Consider the following 23,781-nt stretch of genomic DNA (forward strand, 5'->3'; position numbering starts at 1 on the left):
TCTTCGAAAAACACCCCCTAAAGCTGATCTGCGAAAGGATAATCCATGAAACAGCTTGTAAATCTATAGGATGCAGAATAAAGACAGACAAACGAATGGAGACTTTAAAGAGCAGTTGAAACAAATGAATTTTTTACTTCCGAATACAGGATTACAATTCTAGCTTCCGTAAACTTACAAGATCCCTTGAATTCAAAGGGAGCTCAGAGTTGAAATAAATATAACATTAAGTTGAGACAATCCACCAAACGAATTTTTGACTTCCTGAAATCTCACATGGATAATCTTACAGGTATCCCTTGAATTCAAAGGGAACTCAGAGTTAATATAAATAGAACATGAAATTAACAAATGAAACCCCCAATCAGAAGTAGTCCACAAACATATTGCTGACAATATAATATCAGGAGTTAAAATACGTTTCCATCCCAATGTTTTGTGTTTGTTGAAGTGAGTCCCCCACTTCGAAGTCAACTCCAAGGGAAGTTAGCCACGAATCCATCTGGAAACATTCAAAAGATTAATCCTAGTGAGTCTCTAGACACGGTTAGAGCTAGTTGCAATATTTCAAATAACTTTTGCTCACTTGATCCAAACAGATAAATGCTCGAGTGCCAAATCAGTACCTGAAGCTTTAATGGTGTAGAGCATTCCAGTCTCAGCCCATGACAAGTAGTTATGTGAAACGAAAACCATTGTTGATTGCCATCTGGAGAGTGGATGTGTGCTGGAAGTGGTCCAGCATCCACAATGTCATCCAATAAAATTGTTCCTTGTGGTCTTAAATCTACCCAAAGGAAAAAAACAAATATAGGGTGAGCAGGTATGAAGTCAAACAGAGGTCACAAGATGATGAGCAATACGAAATCGAGGCGGAGTGCCCTCTACCATAACTGGAAAGTGCTTCCCCACCCCCCACAAACAGCAGGGCCAGAAATTGGCTGTAGAGCAATTATAAGGTTGATTATTAAAAAATATAGGTCTAAAATTTGGACATATGCTAAGGAATAAACCTGTTGCACGGAGATAGAAGAAAACTGAAGACCCGTCCAAGACCAAAAAGCGTTGAAGCCAATCATTCACATCTGCATCATCTATCAACGGTTCACCCAGCACTGGCATCCATCTCTGTTCATATTTTAACAATTGTAAGTCCAACACAATCCTTAACCATCCAAGAAACCAATACAGAAACAAACATCGAAACTGTGTAAAAGGAACAACTTACTGTTCGTGTATAAAGATAGCCAGTCAAAACAGCAGTTCTGAGAACATCATCAACATGATGCATCCTGTGGTCAAAACCACTGTATCAATAAACAGATTTGAAAACCAACACTCAGGCGTGCAAATTTTAGACAGCCCCTTTAGCACGACTGCAAAGTTTAAACTTTTTGTACAGGGTGGCTAAAACTTACCTTTTCAAAGATGCGCAGTAAATGCAGTCATTCAAATAAAAATCTATTTATCAAGCTGCAAATGAAAACATGTCTCCTTGTGTTGGTAATGTGTCTTTCTTTGGACAAGGCCCCTTTACAAATGTAGAAACAAACTTAAGACTCTTATGAGATTGTGTCATGTCTTATGCCCACCAAATCAAAAACCTTGAAGTATCCCATTTGTAGTACCAAAAAAAGCCAAGTTCTAGCCCTTGCATGGAAAGTAGTGCCATGTATAAAGAATATGCTACTGCTTTGTAGAGTTCTAGAAGGCTCTGGAGTCCATAGCTCATTTCACAACTTCGGGCTCTTGGCATATGATGTCATTTGAGCGTGTTTGTCCTTATACGAGAGAATAATTGGCCAAATGTGCACAACAAAAGGCAAATCTGAAAAGGTGTCGGTGTGAAGCACAAGTGCCTCCTATCCCCTACCCTCCTGGGCTCGACATCCATGAGCTGGCGTCCTTTGTGAACACTTCTAGGTGGATAGGGCCATCACTCACATAGACTCTCAGGCCCATCCAGATTTATGTTGATGACATAGTGCTGATTTCAGCTATAGCAGAGGGTTTGCAGAGATACTTAGCAACGATGTGTGAAAAGCAGGTTCCATGTAGATCTCCAATGGGGAGGGTCACAACTAGGCAGCATAGTTTTTTCCATACCCGTATGGTATGCATACCTAACGTATGCAAAAGTCTGAAAAAAAGACGTATGAAATTGAATTTCGAGTACTCCATTGAATTTCATACTTGACCTTTTTTTCTTCAGTCAAATGCCCTTGTTTTGACTTCTCTATTCTTCCACGTTGTTCGTGGTGCTTTTTGCATGCAAAGAGCCATGGAGCAGTCAGCCATCTGCAGCCTTTTGCAGCCAGCCATCTAGAGACTAGAAGTTTGCACAGGCTTCTAATGTCGTGCCGTCCCCTGGATTGCCTTCAACCCCCTGATTCAATCCTGTTGGATCTACATTGAAGATTCCCTAACCTGTTTATGGTTTTAAGATATATATTTGGAATGCGGAACTAGTTGAAACTTGAAACTTGAACTTATTAATAAAATTTCCTATACCTTATGTTCTGAAAGTATGAAAACTTTTAGGGCCATGTATGGTTCAGCCAGGGGCATTTTTCCATATTCATTCCATACTTCCATACCCATATGCGTATGCCGTATGGAAACGTATGGAAAAAACTACGCTATGCAGCACACAGCCAGCATGTCACTGTACAAACCAAGAGAGGCATATCGAAGATCAAACATCTATTTGGTCTGGAGATCTGTGAAGAACTAGCCTTCTCGAGAAATGCAAATGTGTGCAATGCATGCAGAATTTGGATGCCGATTGGCCTTCCAATGGGAAGAGTGCCCTCGTGAGAGTACTTGTTTCTATTTCAACCTACATGCAAGGTGTGTAAGAGATGGCGGATGAATGCAAGGTGAATGAAGAATGCTACGTGAGATTCACAATGAAAGGGTGATACGCTTTCATTAATGTCCCTTGAGATCACTCAAGTTTCATCTTCCCATTTACACCTACCCTTATCCTATGACCCATGCATCTACCATTCGATGCACCTTAATGCACCCTTCCCTTCCTATCCTATTGCCCCTAGGACCTAGACACGTGTGTGCACATTTTTATTAATAAAATAAGCGACACGTGTCCAAATTCGATGCCATCTGAAGCAGTGGCTCTAGCTCGACTAGTCCGATCTACTAAGATGATCCACCGCCATAACAAATCAGTCGGTGTCCATCATAAATACAAATACATGTTACACCATTGGCGTATAGTATATAATAATGTTTTAATGTCTACTAATCAGGGATTAGTGATTTCTCGTCATGACAAGATCAAAAGATATTGGAGACGTCTGATAGTTTACTGAGATTTAAGTCAACCTTTTGACCCCTCATCGGCGTAATAGCAACGGCTGAGCTCCCGTCCCACGACATCTAGGAAAATCATCTCTTATGAAAGACAAACTCAAAGTTCTCGGGATACTCATATTGGCAAAGTTTTTGTTTCCCAACCTTTGAGAAGCGAGATTTTGAGTTTTGTACCTTGCATGATTACATATCTCGTGCATAGTTGGGTCCGTACGCGTATGGTTAGCTGAACCATACACGTATGAAAATAATTATTCCGTACACGTATGGTATGGCCAATCATACTTTGCTTTTGTTTGGGGGGGAAACGAGGTTCCTAGACCTTTATGAACACTTTTTAAAATCAATTTCTTGACTTTTAAAATTAATACAAGTTTGAACTTGAAAGTTTTGTAGCTCTCTGTCAATTACATGTGTACAATGTGTAGCCCCTGTGAAGAAGCCGATAGACTTGGTCCAGTTGATTCGAGCACCAGAGGCTTCACATTAAATAGCCAGGGCTCCCTTGACTGTATCCAAGCTCGTTGTGGTTCCCTCCGCATACAGGGCCGTATCATCTGCAAACTCTGAATCAAGCAGCTCCTTGTCCTGGTGATGGGGACTGGCTACTTCATAGAGTACACTGGAGTCAGGCTGACCGACTATTCTAATGCACAATTTTGATGGCGTTAACTATGATTTCTCTGCAAGCTTTGTGTATATTTTCTGAGTCACAGACATCTGTTGGTTACTGCTTATTCTGGCGCAAGAGTACACATGAAATGAAATGGCTTCTCTGATTTATCATACGTTGGAGCTTGGCGTACACTAGCTTCTTCTCATATTAGTGACCGGTTGGAATTGCTACAAGTTGCTGCCCTTGGGCCCTACGTACTTCTCAGTAACAACACTACCATCTGCTTCAAGGGGATTGCAGATTAGAAATCCATTGGCACATTTCTTAACGTATCATTTTATGCAGTAACATGTTCCTTCACAATATCATTTTATGCAGTCATATAGCCACCCGGCATGTTTATTTCTTGTCAGAGGTTTCGGTAAATTTTTGCTGGCTATTGAGTCTGGAAGAGTACGAGTACTCTGACGATATGACAACAATCAAATTCTATAGAAGCACTTGCTCACTCAGCTACATGACACCACAGATGCTGCTTACCAATTCATTGCAAAAGTCTTTACCTTGGGTGATTTATCAGAAGCTTCACATTGAAAATTTTGGAATCTTCATCGACACTCTTTCAAGAGAAAGGGGATTCAGTCTTCCACAATCATGTTTATGTTCTTATGTGTCTGAGTTGGGTTCTCTGCCCAAGATGTCCCGCAAATGATTGTAATAGTCCTTTTTTCATGTGCACTACTTAAAGCGAGGGGGGGTTCGATTTTTGATAGATTGAAGAAGGCATATGGTCGTGCAGTGTAGTTCTTTGGCACTTGTTTCCTAGATATCTGAGTTTCTGCATGTCTATGCTTGCTAAGCCTCTGAGCCATGCTTGTTGAGCCACTAAGCCTTTTTTGAGCCAAGCTCACGGCCTTTGAGCCATGCTTACTAGCCTCTGAGTATTGAAACAGTATTGTGCTTTTGTGAGCCCAAACTGCCATGGCCTTTAAATGCCATCTTAGGTCACTCCACCTTTAAATGCCATCTTAGGTCACTCCACCTTCGTCTATTGTCAAGATAGACTGTCGTTTTTGGGTTAAAATCTCTTTGTAAGGAAATCCCTCTCTTTGGTCTGTGAGGGTGATTTCATTTGAAACTCATACTCTTTGGGATGACGGTTTCGATTGAGTAGTGAAACTCTTTGTTTTGAGTATTCACCATTTGTTGAGAATCTGCCATTTTGACAGTTTGTCAATTTATGTAAACCCCTATCTTTGGTTTGAGGGGGGTGTTGGAAGGGAAAACCTTGATAGTTGGAGTCGTGGGTACATGTCTTTGGGAATTGGAGGCGTATGTGTGGATGGTAGATGTGATTGATAAGTGTGATGGAGATTATCAAGGAGTAATTTGTGGATCTAAGAAGATGCTCTCATGAGCTAATTGGTGATGTCAAATATTTGTATCTTGAGTCTATATAAGACTCTCATTTGAATAAAGACAATGAGGCTTGTTCTTGATGATAGGCTTTGCATCTACTTCATTTCAATGCCGTCGCTTGCACCATGTCTTCACCTCTAGCCTTGGTAGAGTTTGAGCCTCCATAGCTACCCATTTTCTTCAACAGCCTCATCCTTGTGAGACCCGCCCCTTGCAACCTCAAAAAGTATCCCAGCGCCTCTGCTACGAACAGGAAGAGAAAGGGTGTGAGGGGGCAGCCCTGCCAAACCAAGCAAGAAAGAGGGAAAGCCTCACCCATATGGCCCTCCGGTGAGCACTTGGCTAGAGCTCCCTGCATAAACCGCAGAGACCCCTCTAATCCATCTATCTAAGAAGCCCAACCTCTACATAGCACCCTCCAGAAACAACCACTCCATCCTATTGTAAGCCTTCTCAAAGTCTGGGAGAAGGATGGTGAGACGTTGTGACTGCTCCTTGGCCCAGTCCACTGCCTCCCAGAAGGTAAAGATCTAATCCAAGATGCTGCGATCCTGAACAAATCTGGTCTGCATATCGTGGATAATGTCAGTGAGATGGGGCTGCAACCCCAAGCTCAAGACCTTGGCTAAGATCTGGTAAGCAATATCAAGCATAGTGATCTGTCTCCACTGTCGAATGTCTCACCTGTCTCCCCCTTCGAAATCAAACAAATCCAACCTCTACTCAATGACTGAGAAAGTGAGCATGTGTCAAAAATCTCCTGACAGGCTAAGCAAAGAGGAGTAAGAATGATCTCCTAGAAGTTTCAGAAGAAGGCCAGAGTCAAGACATCTTCGCCTAGACACTTTTGGGTAGGGATTGCCTTGTGGGCCTCCCAGAGCTCCTCATCCGTGAAAGGCACCTCTAGTCTCATGCACAACTCTGGCGAGACTACTATTGGAACCTCTCCCAAACTGCCTCGCAGACCAGAGGACTCACTAGACGACTCCTTAGCCTGGAACAGTTGACTATAGAAGTCTATAGCCATCTCAAGAATCTCATGGGCATCAATCATAGTTGACAGCCGAAACGGAAAGGAAGAAACGAAAACTGAAACACTGGGGAAACGGAGTTGCTCCCGCCGAAACGAAAAACGAAAGAAACGGCAATATTGTACAATTTATATATTTTTATTTATTTATTTATTTATACATAATACAATTATCATAAACAAAAACGAAATCAAGATTTTGCATTGAGGAGGATGGAGAGATAAGAAGGAGAATGGAGAAAGGATGAGAGGTAGAAGGAGGATAGGGAGGTGAAAGAGGATGGAGAGGTAGGAAGAGAATGAGAGGTAGAAGAAGGATGGACAAGTAAGAGAGGATGGAGAGGTAAGGATGGAGGGATGGAGAGGATGGATAGGTGGAAGGATGGAGACGTGAGAGAGGATGGAGACTCCAGAGGTAGGAGGAGGATGAAGAGGATCCGAGAGAGGTCTCTCGGGTGAGAGGGGATGGAGAGGTGAGCGTGAGGTAGGATGGATGGACAACTGCAGCACAGCAAGCAACAAGAAGCTGAGGTGATTTGGGGGTTTTGGGAAAAAGCAGATATTACGAAACGGCATTTCTACCTGAAATGCCGTTTCCATTTGGGAGGATTCCGTTTCCTGGCTCGAAACGGCCATTTCGTGCAACTATGGCATAAGTGTGCATAATCCCCTGCGTATCTCGCAACCGCTGAAGCTGTGTGCATGTTGACTGAAGTCCTGTGGTCTAGAAGAACTACTTCATCATCCTATCACCCTGTTATACCCATCTGGCACAAGAGGAATGGTAGGAAAACTCTGCTTGGCATCTCAGAGGAGGTGGCTCCTCCCTGTTTGTCCTCCCCAAACTCTAGGTTATTCAAGTCACCTCCGACAATCCAAGAGTCAACATTGAAAGACACTCTGCCAATCACCTCAAAGAAGCCAGGTAATGCAGTCTACACGTTGGGACATACACATTCAGAATCCCAATCCTGAACTCTCTCACTCTGACACCCATCCAAATCACACACCCTGGGATAAGCTCGCCCTTGTCGTAGACCTCAAGGGCCACTACCTGAGAAACCGAAATGCACACCCTCCACTCCATCCTACCGCCAACAGTCTTGGCCTCTCCTCGAGAGTAAAAATTAGCTCTTTCAGCATACAATCAAGGGGAGTGGGAATCCACTTCTCTTCTCCATGGGAGACGAAGTTGAAACCCCGGAAGGTGCGGGTGCAAGAACCCACCACACTGATGGTGCCCCCTCTACGTGGTTGCAATATCATGACGGTCATCTCAAGTGAAAGGGGGTACTTGTCTAGAACCTCGAGGTAGTTCCAAGGACCTAGCACTCCCGTGACATGGGCTGCCACAGCCGAGGCCTCGAACCTGGGAGTCAGGAGAACAAACATCCAGGCTCGAGACTCTGTGTGGAGGCCGAGTCCTGATGCAAAGAGGGAGAAGACTAAAACGTTGATGAAGGTGGAGACTCAGCCCCAACCCTCACTCAAAGTTTTCGGGTCAAGGCCATGTTAGAGGAGGAAGAGGAGGTGACTAAGGCTACTACAGTTGCGAGAAAAGAGGGGGGCAGTGCGGGGGCAGAGGGGGGGCGAGTCATGAGGGTGGGGGCAAGTCATGAGGGTAACATTGGCCTAGGAGCCTATAATCTCAGGGGGCATGGATTAATCATCCCCCACACCTTTTAAAGACAAAGCCCGCTCCTGTGGAATAAAAGAGCCTGCCCCTTAATCTTATGTTTATCTTTTGTGAGCAAAATTCTACATTTAAGTTTCTGTTCATGTAAATCTTTTCAATCAAGTAATATTTCCACATTGTCAAACAATTCAATCTTTCCCTCTCCTTTTAAGAGAGCACTGAGGAGTTTCATACACCTAGGGCCACTAAGAGGCCCAGGTCGAGGCCACGCAAGTTCTCCGAATGGGCACGGTCAACCTAGTGAGTAGACCTAGCTGAGTCAATTCAACCAATGAGTTGGCCTGCCCTTGGGGCTAAGTATGGTCTCCGTTGCCGCCTGTAGGGACACCAGCCCCACATTCTTCAATTGGCTGAGCCTCACTGCGAGGGTTTCCCTTGGAGCTATACTTTGTAGATCTTTTCTTGGCAACTTAAAATACAATATTTCATTCAACTTTCCTTACTTGTGTTCTATCTCTTGGTCCATTGCCTTCTCACAAAATTCTCTTTGTACAGCGTAGATGTAGAAAACATGCAATGCTTCTACAAAACATTTCCTAGGGAATGGGAACGTGCAGAGAACGTCCAATGCCAGCAACAAGAATGTTTCAAGTTAGAGGACCCAGACCCTAAACAGGAATGCCACGTCATATGACACATCATAAAATCACATAGAGAGGAGCTGAGACGAGGGAAGAGGGGCTGCCAGGAGGGAAGAGGGGCTGACAGGAGGGGGCTGAGAAGAGGAGGGGTTCTGAGGAGGAGGGGTTGAGAGGAGGGAGGGGGCTGAGAGGAAGAGGGGCTGAGAGGAGGGGGTTTAGAGGAGTAAGGTGGGCTGAGAAAGGGCTGAGAGGAGTGCAATGCTGGGAGCAAGGTTCAAACGATTGGAGCAACAACAGACAATGCCCATTCGGCACTGTTTTGGCGCTTTTACCCTATGTCTTGCAACGGCGCCGAACCAAGATACCAGAATGCCACAAAACGCGTGACAGGTTCCTTGGAATTCCGGAGCCACAAGCTCTTTCTAAAACCTTTGATGCATTTGTTAATTAGAATGAGGAAAATAAAAACGAAATCGAGCAGAAGGTAATTTTTGGAATGGGTTAATATAATATATTTGATTATTAGGGTTGGGTCTTAGGATGCTACATAAGCCTGTCTTGTTCACAGATGTGATTTTTTTAACATATCAGTATCCTTGTGCCACTCGAATTATTTCCACCCTCTTGTGTTAGTCTCATGAGACATGGTATCTTGTGCTATTGGAATTACTCCCCCTCTCTCTTGTGTAAGTCTCGAGAGACATGGTATCAGAGCTCCAGCTTGAAACTATTTTGTTCAAGTAGACCTTGTGATATCTAGACTGGAAGGAGTTAGTTATTTGATGAACCTGCAAAAAATGATAAAAATAAGTAGTAGTAGGCAGACCAGGGCAGGAAAAATTAACAGGAGCCTAACAAATGCAGAACAAGCATAAGCAAGGCCAACACAGTAATGCAAGGGGTTGATCCCACAAGGAGGGCTACTGGTGAACTAAAGGGCAGCGTCAGCAGCATTGCAGTATCTGTATAGGCCACTAGAGCTTACAGTTATTAACAACGTTTTGACTTGCAACGGAGACTTTAAGCTAATGCTTGTGATGGACACTTTGGCACTTAATGTTGGCAGAAAGAGTATAGTATGACCCTCGATTAGCTATATAAACATCAATGTGCTGTGAAATAGTATTCTCGAGCTGTAAAACACTTTATAAGAACAGACACATAAAGGTGAAGCCACAGAAGGAATTAAGTTCATACTGAGCCTGAAGAGTTGTTTCACGCTCCTCTGCACTAACAATTTCCCCACGTAGCGATTGGACCTCTGTCACAAGTAGTTCAATCTGCAGAGCAACCAGACTTTAAAACAATAGCATTCCCAAAGGCTTGTCAAAGATTGTCACAAACCGCCGTAAGTAACAGTAGCCTAAGCAGAAGCAATCTATACAATCATACCATTGTAATCCAACCTGCTCATCTTTTGCAGTATCAGAACTCCATGTCAGCTTTGGAAAACTAAACAGCTTGCGAGGAGACGAAAGCATTAATGCTCCTTGAGCACGCCTCAAATTGACATTGCTGTTTGACCTTGACCTGAAAAGATAAAAATACTGAAAAATCAATTATTAAAAACAACAATTGCTGTTTGACCTTCTGTTGACCTTGACCTGAAAAGATACAATACTTAAAACACAACATGAGGTAAACCACACAAGAGTATCATATATATAACCATTTTGCCAAATTGCTTTGCAATGTGAAAACAAGCATTGTTTGCAAAATCGATGCATGGGGAAGCAAACATTGTGTACACACAAGAAAATGAAACAAAGGAAAGGCCTTAGTGTTTTAAAGAACAGACTTGTATCACGGTGACTTTATTTTACAAGGAAGATGAAAAAGTATGCTGAAATTTAATAACGATTCGAAAGGTCATCTTGTATTATGAAGAAGCATTAACAAACAAACCTGAGTGATTGAGGAGAACCTGGAGGGGTCACTTCTGAGTCTCCTTTTCTTGGTGTACATGGTGGTGTCCAAAACAAAGGACTTAAGTTGCTCTTGGAGTATTCAGAAGAAAGAGGATCCCACTTATCACCATCAGCAAGTAATCTCTTCCTTGCTGCCTAAACATAAACCCCAGATTAACAAGGATAAAGGCGTATAGAGGAGAAGGCAAAAAGCACTTTAATGGTGCACATCTAGATGGCTGAAATGGAAGTCCTCTGTAGGCAAAAAAACTCTAAATGGGTTTTCCAATGACCATGTTAAACTAATTCAAATTTTACCTTCAATAATAACCACTCAAAATCACTCATTCCCAAGCATGCCCGATGGGTCCTTTGGAGGGTAAGAAGGCCTAGTCCATCAACAGCCCTGGTCTCAAAACTACGCAAACATTCTGTGATAACCATATCAGTAAACAGAAGTTAAGAACAAACAATATCCTTGTTAACCAGACAGTACGTTCACAGGGGAAGAAAACTTAAAAGGAGTTCAGTTCAGGAAAAATATGGGATGGGACTGTAAAGACTCATCAAAGAGGCATTATGAAATTTAAAAAGTTTATAGAAAATCCAGTTCATATTTTTAACTCCTACAAAAACAAAATCATTGCCTTGAATGTATCAACTTTATTGAGAGTGACAAAAAAAAGAATACACAATTTAAATCATGCTCTTAAACAAACTCGAAATTGTACTTTTGTACTGTCTACCTCATGAAGTGAAATTGTACTTGACAGAGTTCAGGTCCGTAATGAGACTGGAATTAAAATAACATTTATGGAATCCAGTTACACTGAAATACAGCTTCACAAAAACAAAATCATTGCCTTGAATGTATCAACTTTATCAGAGTGGCAAACAGACGAATACACATTCTATGAAATTATGCTGTGAGACAAACTCGAATTGTACTTTTGTACTATCTAACTCATGAAGTGAGATCTTTCTTGGGTATGTGTTCCTGTGACCACAGATTGATCATTTTGCCCATAAAGCTTTACCATGTATGACTTGATGAAGGAAGGCATAGATTTTATGGTTACAAAAACAAAAATGACCTTTCAACAAGCATGTTGGAGAATCTCAACATTTGCCACTAGCTCTGCTACCATGTTGGAGAATCTAAGCACTTATTTCTAGCTCACAACTCAAACTCAGACACCATGTTAGAATCAGCAACCTTGACCACACATCATCTAATGTCGAAGATAATGGCCAAGATACCACACACCACCTATATTGATACTGTCACAAAATTTGCAACCTGTCGGCCCATTTAACATGTTCCCCCTCACCGTGCAATGCATCCTTTCATGTTTAGGCAGCCACCATAGCTTACAGGCATAAATCGTGTTGGTCATTTCAGTGTCGCATGGTTGGTTGCGACACTATGCATCCTCTCATCCGTATATAGCCACTTTCCAAGGAAAACAATTAAAATTTATTGGGCCATCGTGCACAAGCTTACCTTGCATCCGATCATGACCGAACGGAACGCTCTCTTGGAGCCAAATTTTGACTTGTTCTGTTGACCAGTGTAGAACAGCAGTTCTTTTCTCGACTTGTGGGTTTGAAAGTTCCGGTTGTCGCTCATCATCAGATTCAGACTGCCGGGAGCTATCATCTGCGGTAAGCTGAGAGTCCTCCAATTGCAGCGGGTCTAAGATTGCAGACATCCTGGCCAAAATGAAGCCGAGATGAGCGTTCTAGTTGCATGGTTGGATTGTTACCATTTCTCCCTAACCTCCAAGCTCTCGCATGACACTGATTGGATGCCTGATTCGAAGGCTTGTTCTATTTATTTCCCTCAAACAAGAGTCCACGAAAGATGTCCTGGTTATCAGGCCTCCGCGACAAAGGCAAAAAAACAACCCAGATAGGAGACTCACCCCGAGAGTGTCATGTGGGAGAGAACGATGCAGGGTCGTCTGACACGCTAAAAATAGTTGTGGTGGCGAAGCTTCATCTTCCCAAGTTGCACTCAAGATGATGATGCTAACTGCCCGGTTGTCGATCTCCACGATTGATGCTAGGTACTTCTGTAGTCCTGCCAATCGAGTTGTCTGACTCCCAATCATATATCACAAGGACAAGGATGCAAGTGATGATGCTAAGCTTCCAGTCAATCCGGGCCTCTGTCTGCCGATCCTATATCACAATGGTGATGCTACTCACCTGCCAATCAATCTCTCTGCCAACTTCCCTCTTAACGGATTCATAGATAGGGATGGAGATACCTTGTCTAGTTCCTTGAATAGAATAGAAGCTTCTATTCTATTCACTCGTGCCCACTTGGCAATCGCCTGGAGTCGGATCACTCACTTTTGTGTCTCTCATTCTCATAGAGAACCCAACGACCCGGTCGCATCCGAATCTCTGCAGATGGGACGAAATCGAGGGGAAAGGCAGTCGAAAAAGCGAAGGATGGGGCGCTCTCTCTCTCTCTCTCTCTCTCTCTCTTTCTGTGTTGCTTTCGCTTGAGTGAGATGGTGGGAAAAACGTCGATCGTAGAGAACCTATGTCACTCTTTCACGACTATCCGCGCGCGCACGAGAAGCAAAATCCGTATCGCTGCAGCGCGGGGAGGAAATGGGCGAAAGCGAATCGAAAGCGAGCAAGATGGGATAACGACGAGGGGGAGGCAAAACAAGATCCGAGGCGAGGTTGCGATGGAGAATGGCGAGGGGAGGGGGGGAAGTGCGAGGTGAAAAAAACTGAAGCTTTGGGAGGGGGCAGGGAGGGTGGCGGGGCGGCGGCGGAAGTAGTGACCACATGTGATTTTCGCCACCGTCCAAGCCCATTTTCGCCGCCTGCGGTCTAGTTAGTAGCGTGGACTCTCTTTCGCTGTCGGTCCCTTCCATTTTTGCTTTTTAAACGTTTAAGTTTTTGAAAACTCCCCCCTCCAAACACATTATAAAATTTGCACGTCCAAACACCAAGGGCTCCCCTTTCACCCCCCCACATTTGCCTTACCCACACCACTCCCCTAGTTCCTTTTCTTGTTGAATGTGCATAATGGTTCTCGAACCCACAAATTTGAAATCCCAACCGCATCGGTACCCCCTCTTTCTTGCACTCTCATTCGACCCCCACATTTGCCTTAACCACACCTACTCCCACAGCTACTTTCCTTGTTGAATGTGCATAATGGTAATCAACCGGCAAATTTGAAATCCCAACCGAATCAATACACCCCTCGCTCGAAATCAACATGCATGCAAGTCACGTGCCTAACTTTTCCCCACCCCCATATGTCAAACCTTTACATCAACTTCATCCTCCTTTACTCACTCTACCACAACATTCAACCCATCGTGTTGGGTAGATGGCGCATCCATTTCCATGGAAGGTTTCTCCCACAATACTTATGCTTATCTTAATTGTTGTCCTTTTACAAAGATGAAATATGCCAAGTAAGCTTACAAATTGACTAAAGGCTACATGTTGGTAACTGTTATAAATTTACTGTATGTTTAAGATGATACTTGCATCATGTGCACAAAGAACATGTTCTCAATCTTATCACATGACCATGTGCAAAAAGAGTTGTTTATTGAACTTATTTTGCCACTGTGACCATGTTTGGTAACACAAATTATGGGTCTCTTAAACATATTACTCTTATTATATGTTGGTTAATCTTGTTGATGTTTTGAGCTATAGAAAATAGACTTTTAAAGTTCTAAGGTCAAAAACTCTAGAACACTCATACCAAAGCCACTTTTAATTGAATCTAGCAATCAAACGAAGCTAAAAGCTCAATGTTGCTTGATGGTTGCCAACAAAAAGTCATTCTACAATCAACAAGGACATTTTGCACTTTTTACCCCAAAAAAAAAAACAAGGACGTTCTTCAGAAGTGTTAGAGCGCTTCCCCATGCAAGCCAGTTGGGCTGGCTCAGCCCTACTGGCATTATGAATGCACAAACCCATGCTTCCACTCTCCCCCTTCCCTGGCAGTGGACTGCTAGACTGGCAAAGGAGGGTGTCACGAATTCCAACCCAGCATTGCAATGCTGGACTGGTTGCATCGGAAGAAACTACCCAAACGCGTCAATTTTCAAGGGGGATGAGTGTCAAAGGGCACGTGCGGAACCTGTGGAACTGGTTCAAGGAGGTGCAGTCGATTACTTGCGAAAATGGATGAGGAGGTGCGACACGCGGGGACGTCCACGCACAGATTGAGGCACACGGCTGACTGAGTGGGCTCACCAGCATCAGCCGTTGCGACATGGGGAAGTGCTCTTACAAGTCATGGAAGGTGGCAATTTGCAAGTAAAGTTGTGGGGGCTGCTTCCTTATCTAATTCAAGTCTGTCATGGCAAGTGTTATTGTGTCATCATAGCATAGGTTCAATTTTATATTGGGCACTAACGTTGAGAGCAAGGTTTTTTGGAGTATTTTTAAAATTTTTAATTCAAATCCTTGGTCCTAAATTATAGGAAAGTGGTGGACCAAATGGAAGGAATCTTGCATATCAAACCAAAAACCTTGATTCATAGCTATGCTTGCAATTTTAGCATGGCTAGTCATGCTCTATTCAAGGTCAACACTACAAAAGCAATACAAGTTCATGAAGTCAAGGTTGTACCACCAATTTTGTGTGTTTTGCTTAAGCAAAACCTTGCTTACCTTAGTTGGTAGGCAAAAAGCCTCACTACGAGCCCACAAGCATTGAAGTCCCACTTGGGGTAGGTGTGGATGAGGTTATTCTTTTCAAAGAATATCAAGTTACACCATAAGTGCCCACCCAATGCCCCTTAAAATTTTTACTTATTTTACTTCAAGTCAAAGGGGATTGTATAAGCATCTTCCCAAATGCAAAGTTACCACTCATTTGGCACACGTTTAGATATTTAAGGTAGGGGGTCATAATGGGACACTACTCTCACTAGGGATGAACAAGAGAACATGAATGATTGGGTATAGTGCTTTTTAATTAAGTATTGCAAAGCGTTACAAAGGAAAATATTGTGGTAGGCAAAAGAGGCACCAAGGATGAAGCCACACACCCAAAAAAGTGTAGATGATGAAAATAATGTGCTTGCCATCTTTTAGGTATTTTCAAGATTTGGAGCTACAAGTTTTTTTTTTTTCAAGATTTGGAGCTAGAAGTTTGGTCATCCAAATACAAAAACTCATCTAGAAGTTCAGTCATCCAAACATAGCAATTCATCTAGAAGTTCAGTCATCCAAATATAGCAATTCATCTAAAGACCTTTTTCATCAAGTGTGTGTATAGAAGCTTGATGAATTTTGACATTAAGCAACAATTTTGACCCATAGGTTGCATCCCTATACCTTATAACCTCTAAGAGAGCATTTGATTGATTTGAACATTATTTAGAACCATAGCTTATAAAATACTCTTGAACCATCGACTCATGTCTTTATGCATACAAGTACTTCATTTGATGCCATATTTTGTTGGACTTCTATGCATTTAGTAGACTAATGTCACACAAGCTTCGAACTAATAAGTTATTGGAATCGAGTATGCACTATGTTAATTTTACAATTACTCCTTTCTTTTTTTCTACAATGTGGCTTATGTATGGGTCTATATCGGAAAGTAAATCGGCTTTTATGCCATGATAGCTACAAAATGATTTAAATTCATTTAACTCATGGATTCATCCATTGTCACATCTATGGATTTTGTGCATATTCTTGTTTGCTTCTTAGTGAGAGCTTTAGCTATCTCATACATCTAATTTTTGTCAAAAAATAAATTCATGCTTTTTATTTTAAAAATTTATCAATGAAGGTGATGAAATAGGATCATCTATTCACAACTATTGAAGCATGCCCCAAAAGGGAAATTTTGTAGAATTTCATTGCTTCTTAATCATGATATAAAAAATAATATATCTTTATTCATCAAACATGATCAAAAACACCTTTCAAGAGATAGACTTAAGGTATTGATCTAGTTGATATGGCATAGATGGTCACTAGCATCCTTCATGCAACCTCACACTTGGAGTTAGTTTTTACTTTCATCCTCGTGTCCTTTTTTTTTAAAAGAACTTTAAAATCGGTGTGTGTGTGTGTACATACATACATACATATACATACATGCATGCATGTGTGTGTAGTAGACATTAACAACACCCCTTTCCATAGTGAAGAGTAGACAAATTTGGAGTAGGAAAGAGAAATCTTTAATAGATTCATTATGCAATAAACATCTACAAAAAATGAAGTGGCATCAATTAAAGGATGAACAATTTTTTCTAAAAGAGAAAATGTGAGCAGTAGAGCTTTGATAAGTCGATGGCAACATCACTTTTATTGAAGAGGGGAGTCTGCCTACTTGCCACCAGCCAACAAGAAAAACATGGTGAGAACCAGTTAAACCTTAGTTGGGAAGACAACCTTAGTTGGGAAGACAGGTGTCATAAACACCCCTCCCTTGTTATCGGAGTCACAATAAAAATAAATACTTAACCATTGACTTACTTTGAAAAATTCTTTTATAAATGCTTCGATAGGGAAGAGAGAAGAAAACCTGTGATCAAGTTTAGAAGTAACCTTTGAAAGTTTAAAGAAAGATTTTTTGTGTAACAATTTAGAAGTATAAAAAGGAACTAATGGAAAAAATTATGGGGAGTGAGAAGAAATACAAAGAATAAAAACAATGCTAAATATCTGTAACGAGAATTAAAAGGGGAGGGTTTGAGTTGGAATTTAAGAAGAAGGACTAATATTATGAGAGGGAGAGACTAACATAAAAAAAAATAGACTAAGAAGATCAAGGGCATAACCTAGAATTATGTAGAGAATAGGGGGGGATAGAAATAACTAGATAGGTCAGAATTATAAGGGGGTTGTCTTGTTTTTAATAGGGGGGGAAAGAAAAAGATATATAAGTTTGGATTATAAAGGGGGTTTGTTTAGAAAGGAGAGAGAGGGGTGTTTTAAAGGCAATAAACACAAAGGAAAAGGGAAAACAAAAAAGGGGGTTCGGAAAAAGTTTTTGGGAAGAGGGGGGCAGGGGGCGGCAGTTAAGAAAAGTGATGTGAGTGGGGAAAAGATAAAGTAAAGGACCTTTAGGTCCAAGTTTGTAAAGGAGAGTCACTGGTCGTGGGTCGAGGTAAGTGATGGTATGGCATTGCCACGGTCAATTCTTTGAGTCATTCTTTGTGTGAGATAGTCATGGCCTGTGTGAACTCGCGGGAGGAGGTAGGACGCCAGACAGTCGTAGGCTATAGTAGAGAGGGATGGAGGGGCCGAAAAGCACGTACGCTGCAACAGATTGCAAAAAAGACGAAGGATGGTACTAGCCTACTAGGTCAGCGCTTGAGGACAATGGAGAAGGGGGCCAGACAGCCGCAGACTGAGTAGCGATGGTTGCGGGCAATGAGTGGAGGGTTAGGCTAAAAAAGAGAAGGGGTATGCGAGTAAGTGCATGCACAATGATTAGGCAGTGCAAGTGCATGCACAATGATTAGGTAGTGCAAGTGTGAGAAGAAGTGTGGGAGGAGGCCTTCAAAAAGGCTAGGTAAGGTAGTCGGGAGAGGAAAAGTCGGGGGGGGGGGGGGGGTAAAGAGCAAAATTTAGAGAGACAGATAGGGAGATAAAAGCGGGGGGGTTGGTTTTGAGAGCAAAATTTAGAGAGAGAGAGAGAGAGAGGGAGAGAAAAGCGGGGGGGTTGGTTTTGGGAGCAAAATTTAGAGAGAGAGAGAGAGAGAGAGAGAGAGAGAGAGAGAGAGAGAGAGAGAGAGAGAGAGGGGGAGAATACCATGAGGTTGGATTTAGACAGTCGGGGGAGGGGAGAATACCATGAGGGCAAAATCCAGGGTCGGGGCCGGGTAGGTTGAGTTTTGAGATGGGGTCGGGTTTTGTTAGGGGGTAGTTAGGGTTAGATTGGGAGGTTGGGGGTTGGGTCTTAAAAAAGTTTAAGAGTAAGGGAAAGAAGGGTTAGGTAAATAGATAAATTAGGAGAAAATTAGGAAATAGAAATTAGAAATTTAGAAAATTAAGAAACCAAGGAACAAATGCGAAAAAGATTTTGAATTTTAAGGAGCATAAGAAGAAGAAAGAAGTCAAAAAAACTGAGAGAAACAAGGAAAATTTTAAAGAAAATTAAGGAAAATGAGAGAGATGGATGTAGAGAGAGAGAGATTAAGAAAAATAAGGGGGGAAGGAAAGGGTAGGGGGAGAGGTAGTTTAAAAGGGGTTGTCAAAGGATTTATAAAGGAAAGAAAGGTAAAATGCTAGGATAAAAGATAAAATGAGAATAGTATGTGTGTGTGTGTAAGAAAAAGCATATGTACCATAAAATAAGGGCTCATAAAAATGTAGGATGAATCTTTGTACCATTCCTGTACCATTTTGATTTATAAGACTACCAATTTGGGTCCCATTGTGACCAACAATGCCCAACATCCCCATGCAGTACCAACATTAATGGACCTATCATAGTGCATGCTGCTAGGGGCATTTAAAAAAAATGCATATGTAGACCTTATTATGGGACAAGATTTGACAAAGTCCTTGGTGCCATACTGCCCTATAAGTACACCAAGTATTATTCCGTTACAAGGCACGAGACCTTGCATTTGGCCTTAACCTAATGAGAATCCATTAGCACCTCTTGCAATTCAAAAAAGCATACAGACCTTTAAACTAAAAAAATCATATGCATCGTGAAAAAAGTCCCAGTGCTACTTCAAATGCAAAAAATCTAGCATGAACCTTTACACTATTGTGGTTTAGAGACCCACCCACTTTTGGTCCCATCTAGACACCCAAGTGCCGCATTGATTCTTTTGCAGAATAGGGTTTATTTCAATGCAATTTGCATGCAAATTTTATCATTTTCCGATGCTCAGGATCCCAACTTTCAAGTTCTAGACTACACTTATATCCTTGCTTTCCCCTGATTTTTGTGTTCCCAAAGCTATCCCTCTAGATGGAGGATAAAGGCCTAAATCACCAATCTAGAGGGATAGAGCTAAAGCGCCGACCCAATGGGATAGAGTTAAAGCACCGACCCAGTAGGATAGAGCAAAAGAACCAACCCAATAGGATAGAGCTAAAGGACCGATGCAACATGGGATAGCAGGTCGCCGGGATGATCATTATGGCTCCGGTTGGTGGGATAGACGGATGGCACTGGTAGGTGGGTTACATGGCTATGCGTTCGAGGTCAACGGCTTAAGGCCTTATGGCACCGAGGCAACGCCTATCAAACCATTAGGATAGCTTGCTGACAAAAATTAATTAGGGTAGTGGGTTAGGTAGCTGACATGTGTCAATCGATGGGATAGGGGGCTATGGCACCGGCCAGCTAGATAGAGCTATATCACCGACCCGACAGGATAGAAACTCGCAGTTTCACCGACTAGTTTTATATGATTTTGAAGTTTTTTTTCAGGTTTTTTTTGTGATAGGGGCCTTTTATACATGTCACCTTTAGAAGGGAGGGCCAACCCTATTCCCTTTATACCACTCTCTTTTCTCATTCTTTTACAACCATCTTGGGCCTATTTGGCTCCAAGGCAAAATCCTAGCTCTACGGACTTGCCAATATCCACCAGCAAATGACATTGCTTGCTAATGTAGTTAACACAGAATCTTGGGCATCTGGAATGGGTACCTCCTCCTCCTAGAACAACACATCTAGAATGTGTACCCCTTTCTGGGGATTCTACAATACGGTTGCTGCTGTGAATAGCTTATTGCAAAGAGACATGGAAAATCATCTAACATATCCAAGTACTGGAGCTTCTCACTACCTGATAGAGAATCACCAAGAAGCTCTTCATTGCGTTGGCGTTGTTTAGTTGCTCCACATCCTCGACATGAAGTGTCTCTACAGGATCTTCTTGTACCACCACCTTGTTCCCTCCTAACTCATCCTGATTAGCACCAAGACAAAGACCAAAGGCCACTCCTTCCACCTCACCCTCTGAGCTGGACTCCTTGGAGCTACACCTTGTCTCTTCTTCTTTATCGGTTAAGCATTAGGGAAAAAGGGAACTCATTTTGGGGCCCTGTAAGAAATTCACTATTTTTTGATTTATTTCTCTCCTAAAAGACCTCAAAAATAGTAAAATACGAAAACGTGGCTCAGATTTGTCAGTAAGGACTACAGAACTGTCAATTCAAAAAGGAATAAGATAATCTTTTGTCTGACTAACACGATTTTGTATTAAATATCCTCTTAGATTTTTTTTAGTTTACCAAAGATTCCGCATCTCTTTGGCCGACGTGTGCAGGTCTTTCATTAAGAGTCCATCACTGAACTTAGTGATTGCAAGTTTTCAAAATATTCACATGGATACCGCCACACTTCCACGATTCATGTTACAAAACAACTATGAGATTGAAAAACAAACTTCGCAACCTGAGGAGCACAAAAAATGGCCGATACTAGTGAGTCACTATCTGAGAAGAAGCGATTACACCATCTTCACATCGACTTGGAAGAACAATATGCTCCAGCACAAAAAAGACGAAAGGATACGGTGCTGAATGCTCAACAGCGGGAAAATATGAGAAGAGAAGGGCTTCAACATATTGACTTATGGTGCGATGGAAGCATATATCCAAAATGTCAAGTAAAAAACTCTACACCTCCATTTGTCAATCCCACCACATTACTGAGGTTTGCCGGCAATGGACAAAATGGACTTCTTGGTTATATTTCAGCGCAGTCTACATTTGCGGAAACGTATAAAATGATGTACCTACAAGAAAAGGGGGCCAAGATGGAGGAGATAGCCATTCGTGCAAAATTGGAGCAGCAGTTGCAGAATGAAATTGAGGAGCATTCAAAGAGTAAAAAAGAGTTGACAAGAGCAAGAAAGAAGAGAACCGTGCTTGGAGACAGACAACGTAGCAGGAAGATTAAAAACATTGCAAATTTGAAGGCTGGGACTGGTGGATGCAAGCGACGAATTCAGGAAGCAAGGTTAGATTGAAATTTATCATTTTGTATACTCAAAAAGGCTCTCTTCCAGACTATATCTATTTCGTTGATTGTCGCAAAATAAGAATGGAGGTGCTGAATATTATAGTCATATTGTGTTTACTACAGGAAATTATTAGAGCCTGCAAAAGAAAATATGGACCCGAACCTTCTTCCTGTTAAACAAATGAAAGGATTGCTTTCTTGCGGTGTAGCAAAAGGTTTGATTGAGGAAAAAAAATACAAAACAGTCAAACGCAATGTTGTAGAGGACTTTGTATCCAATAATCAAGTTGATGGCACTATAATCCAAGAGGCTCTTGATGTTAGTGGAGTTAGCAGGAAGGGATATAGTTCGATTTTCCATGCGATATCCTCAACTTTGAAAGATCAAAGGATTAAACGAGTTTTACTGCCAAATCCAGCAACCGTGTGGAGGATAAGAGGTCATTTGAATGAAAGTATAGATGAATTTATTGGGCAATATATCCATATTGAAGAAATATTTCATGGTGTTAAAGGAACCACTGTGTATGATCCTTGGAACAATATATTTTTAGATCTGCAACAACTTCAAAAAAGAATGGTCGAGTTTTATGGAATAACATTTGAGGAGTGCAAAGGCATTTTGAAATTTGTTATCAAACTGGATGAGTGTGAGGTTGTAAAGGAAAAGAAAATGGAAAGAGTTACTATTACATTGATGAATGGAGTGATTGATACATCATTGACTGAAGCGAGTTCGAAGTATTTTAGTGTGCAGTCAGAGAAACACATATGGTGGTTAGGCTCGTTCCAGGTATGATCATGGGTTGTTTTATACTTAATTTTGGTCATTGTTTTCAAATCTGATATAGTAATACTTTTGTTTTCTATAATCTCGCAGGTGAAGACCGAAGACCATGAAACACTAGATTGGGTGTTTCACCACACGGAAATACCAACAATAATCAAAAGACAAGTGCAAGGCGAGAATCTCCATGTTGTAGGAAAAGGTGATTTTCAAGTAGAGTGGCACATGGCCGGGGATCTTAAAACACTTAAGTGCTTGTATAACATTAGTAAAGGAGGCAACTCAAAGTCTCCTTGTCTTTACTGCAAAGAATCAGCTCAAGTAATGGATTCAAAATGGTGGAAGAGAGCACCTAATAGAGATAAAGTTGACCCTGACTTCAAGGCCATTCTGGACATTCCACTATGTAATGTTCACATCTGCAGATTGCATGGTCTATGTCAAATTATTGAGAAATTGGTATTTTTATATATTGGATTTGCTTGGAAACTCCGTCCCGAAAAAAATAGAAAGGATGCTCTTCAAGCATTGGAAAAAGTGTTATCCGATATAGGTCTACATGGAGGAGATGTTCAAATCACAAAGGATTTTAAAAAGTCTACCAATGGCAAGGAGGTACCAATCAAGCCCTCTATTGGTGGTGTTAAGGCAAGAAGATTCTTGTCTCGACCCAAACACAGTAAGCAAGTAAGACAAGGTAGAGCAGTTTCAAAGATGAATTATGGATTGTGGAAGCAAGTCCATAATGCTGTGAAAGATCATGAGGCAGATGGGGAAGCACGAAATAGGAAGGCAGAGGTGTGGAGGTCTCTTGATCAACTCTTCATGTTCTGTGACAAAGTAACATGGACAAAGAGTGATTACAAGAACTTTGAGGAGGCAATTAAACATTTTGGAAAGTCAATGAAAGACGCGTGGACAACCTGCAATATAACTCACTACATGGTAAGGTTATGTCTTTTTCTTTTACTTAAGTGTGATCTTCTTTTTTTTTATTACTTACTATGCATTCTTATGTCTTACAGCATATCATATACAACCACCTTCCCTATTTTGTCAAAAAGTATGGATGCCCAGCTATTTGGTCTACCCAAGGCATGGAGAAGTCTCACTACATGGCACGTAATGCATTTTTTAGACACACACAACACTATGGAGGGAGTCAGAAGGCGAATAGTCTGAAGGAAGTCTTCCAATGGTTTTACCGAGGCATACTACAGAGGCTGCATGCTAAAAGAAAAGTTGCTAGCTCCAAAATCAAGCTTGCTTTTCTTCTAGCCCAAAAGCAAAGACGAAGACAAGCTCTAGACAATTCAATTGCAGCAGAGAGACATAGACAATGGAGGGAATCGAAGATATTTAGAAACCATAAATGGACAAGTAAACATGAATAGGACTCATTTGTAACTTATTGGTGTTATGTCCACATGTTTTCAAACTCATTCAATAGAA

At 41.7% G+C, this 23,781-nt stretch overlaps 1 protein-coding gene across 1 annotated transcript; it reads right to left on the reverse strand.

Moving 5' to 3' along the window:
- Positions 1-204: 204 nt before the first annotated feature.
- LOC147892950 (uncharacterized) lies at positions 205-12,712 on the reverse strand. The gene is made up of 10 exons (XM_087387587.1): positions 12,508-12,712; positions 12,087-12,295; positions 10,901-11,013; positions 10,581-10,738; positions 10,082-10,205; positions 9,873-9,955; positions 1,229-1,292; positions 1,014-1,128; positions 627-787; positions 205-502 (listed from the first exon to the last, which is right to left on the reverse strand). Exons 1-10 carry the CDS (start codon positions 12,519-12,521, stop codon positions 404-406), a joined length of 1,140 nt encoding a protein of 379 aa, XP_087243713.1. The 5' UTR covers positions 12,522-12,712; the 3' UTR covers positions 205-403.
- Positions 12,713-23,781: the final 11,069 nt, after the last annotated feature.

This window comes from Dipteris shenzhenensis, chromosome 16 (assembly GCF_047967505.1).
Source record: "Dipteris shenzhenensis isolate YYH24624 ecotype China chromosome 16, Dip_SZ_1.0, whole genome shotgun sequence".
Lineage (NCBI taxonomy): Eukaryota > Viridiplantae > Streptophyta > Polypodiopsida > Gleicheniales > Dipteridaceae > Dipteris > Dipteris shenzhenensis.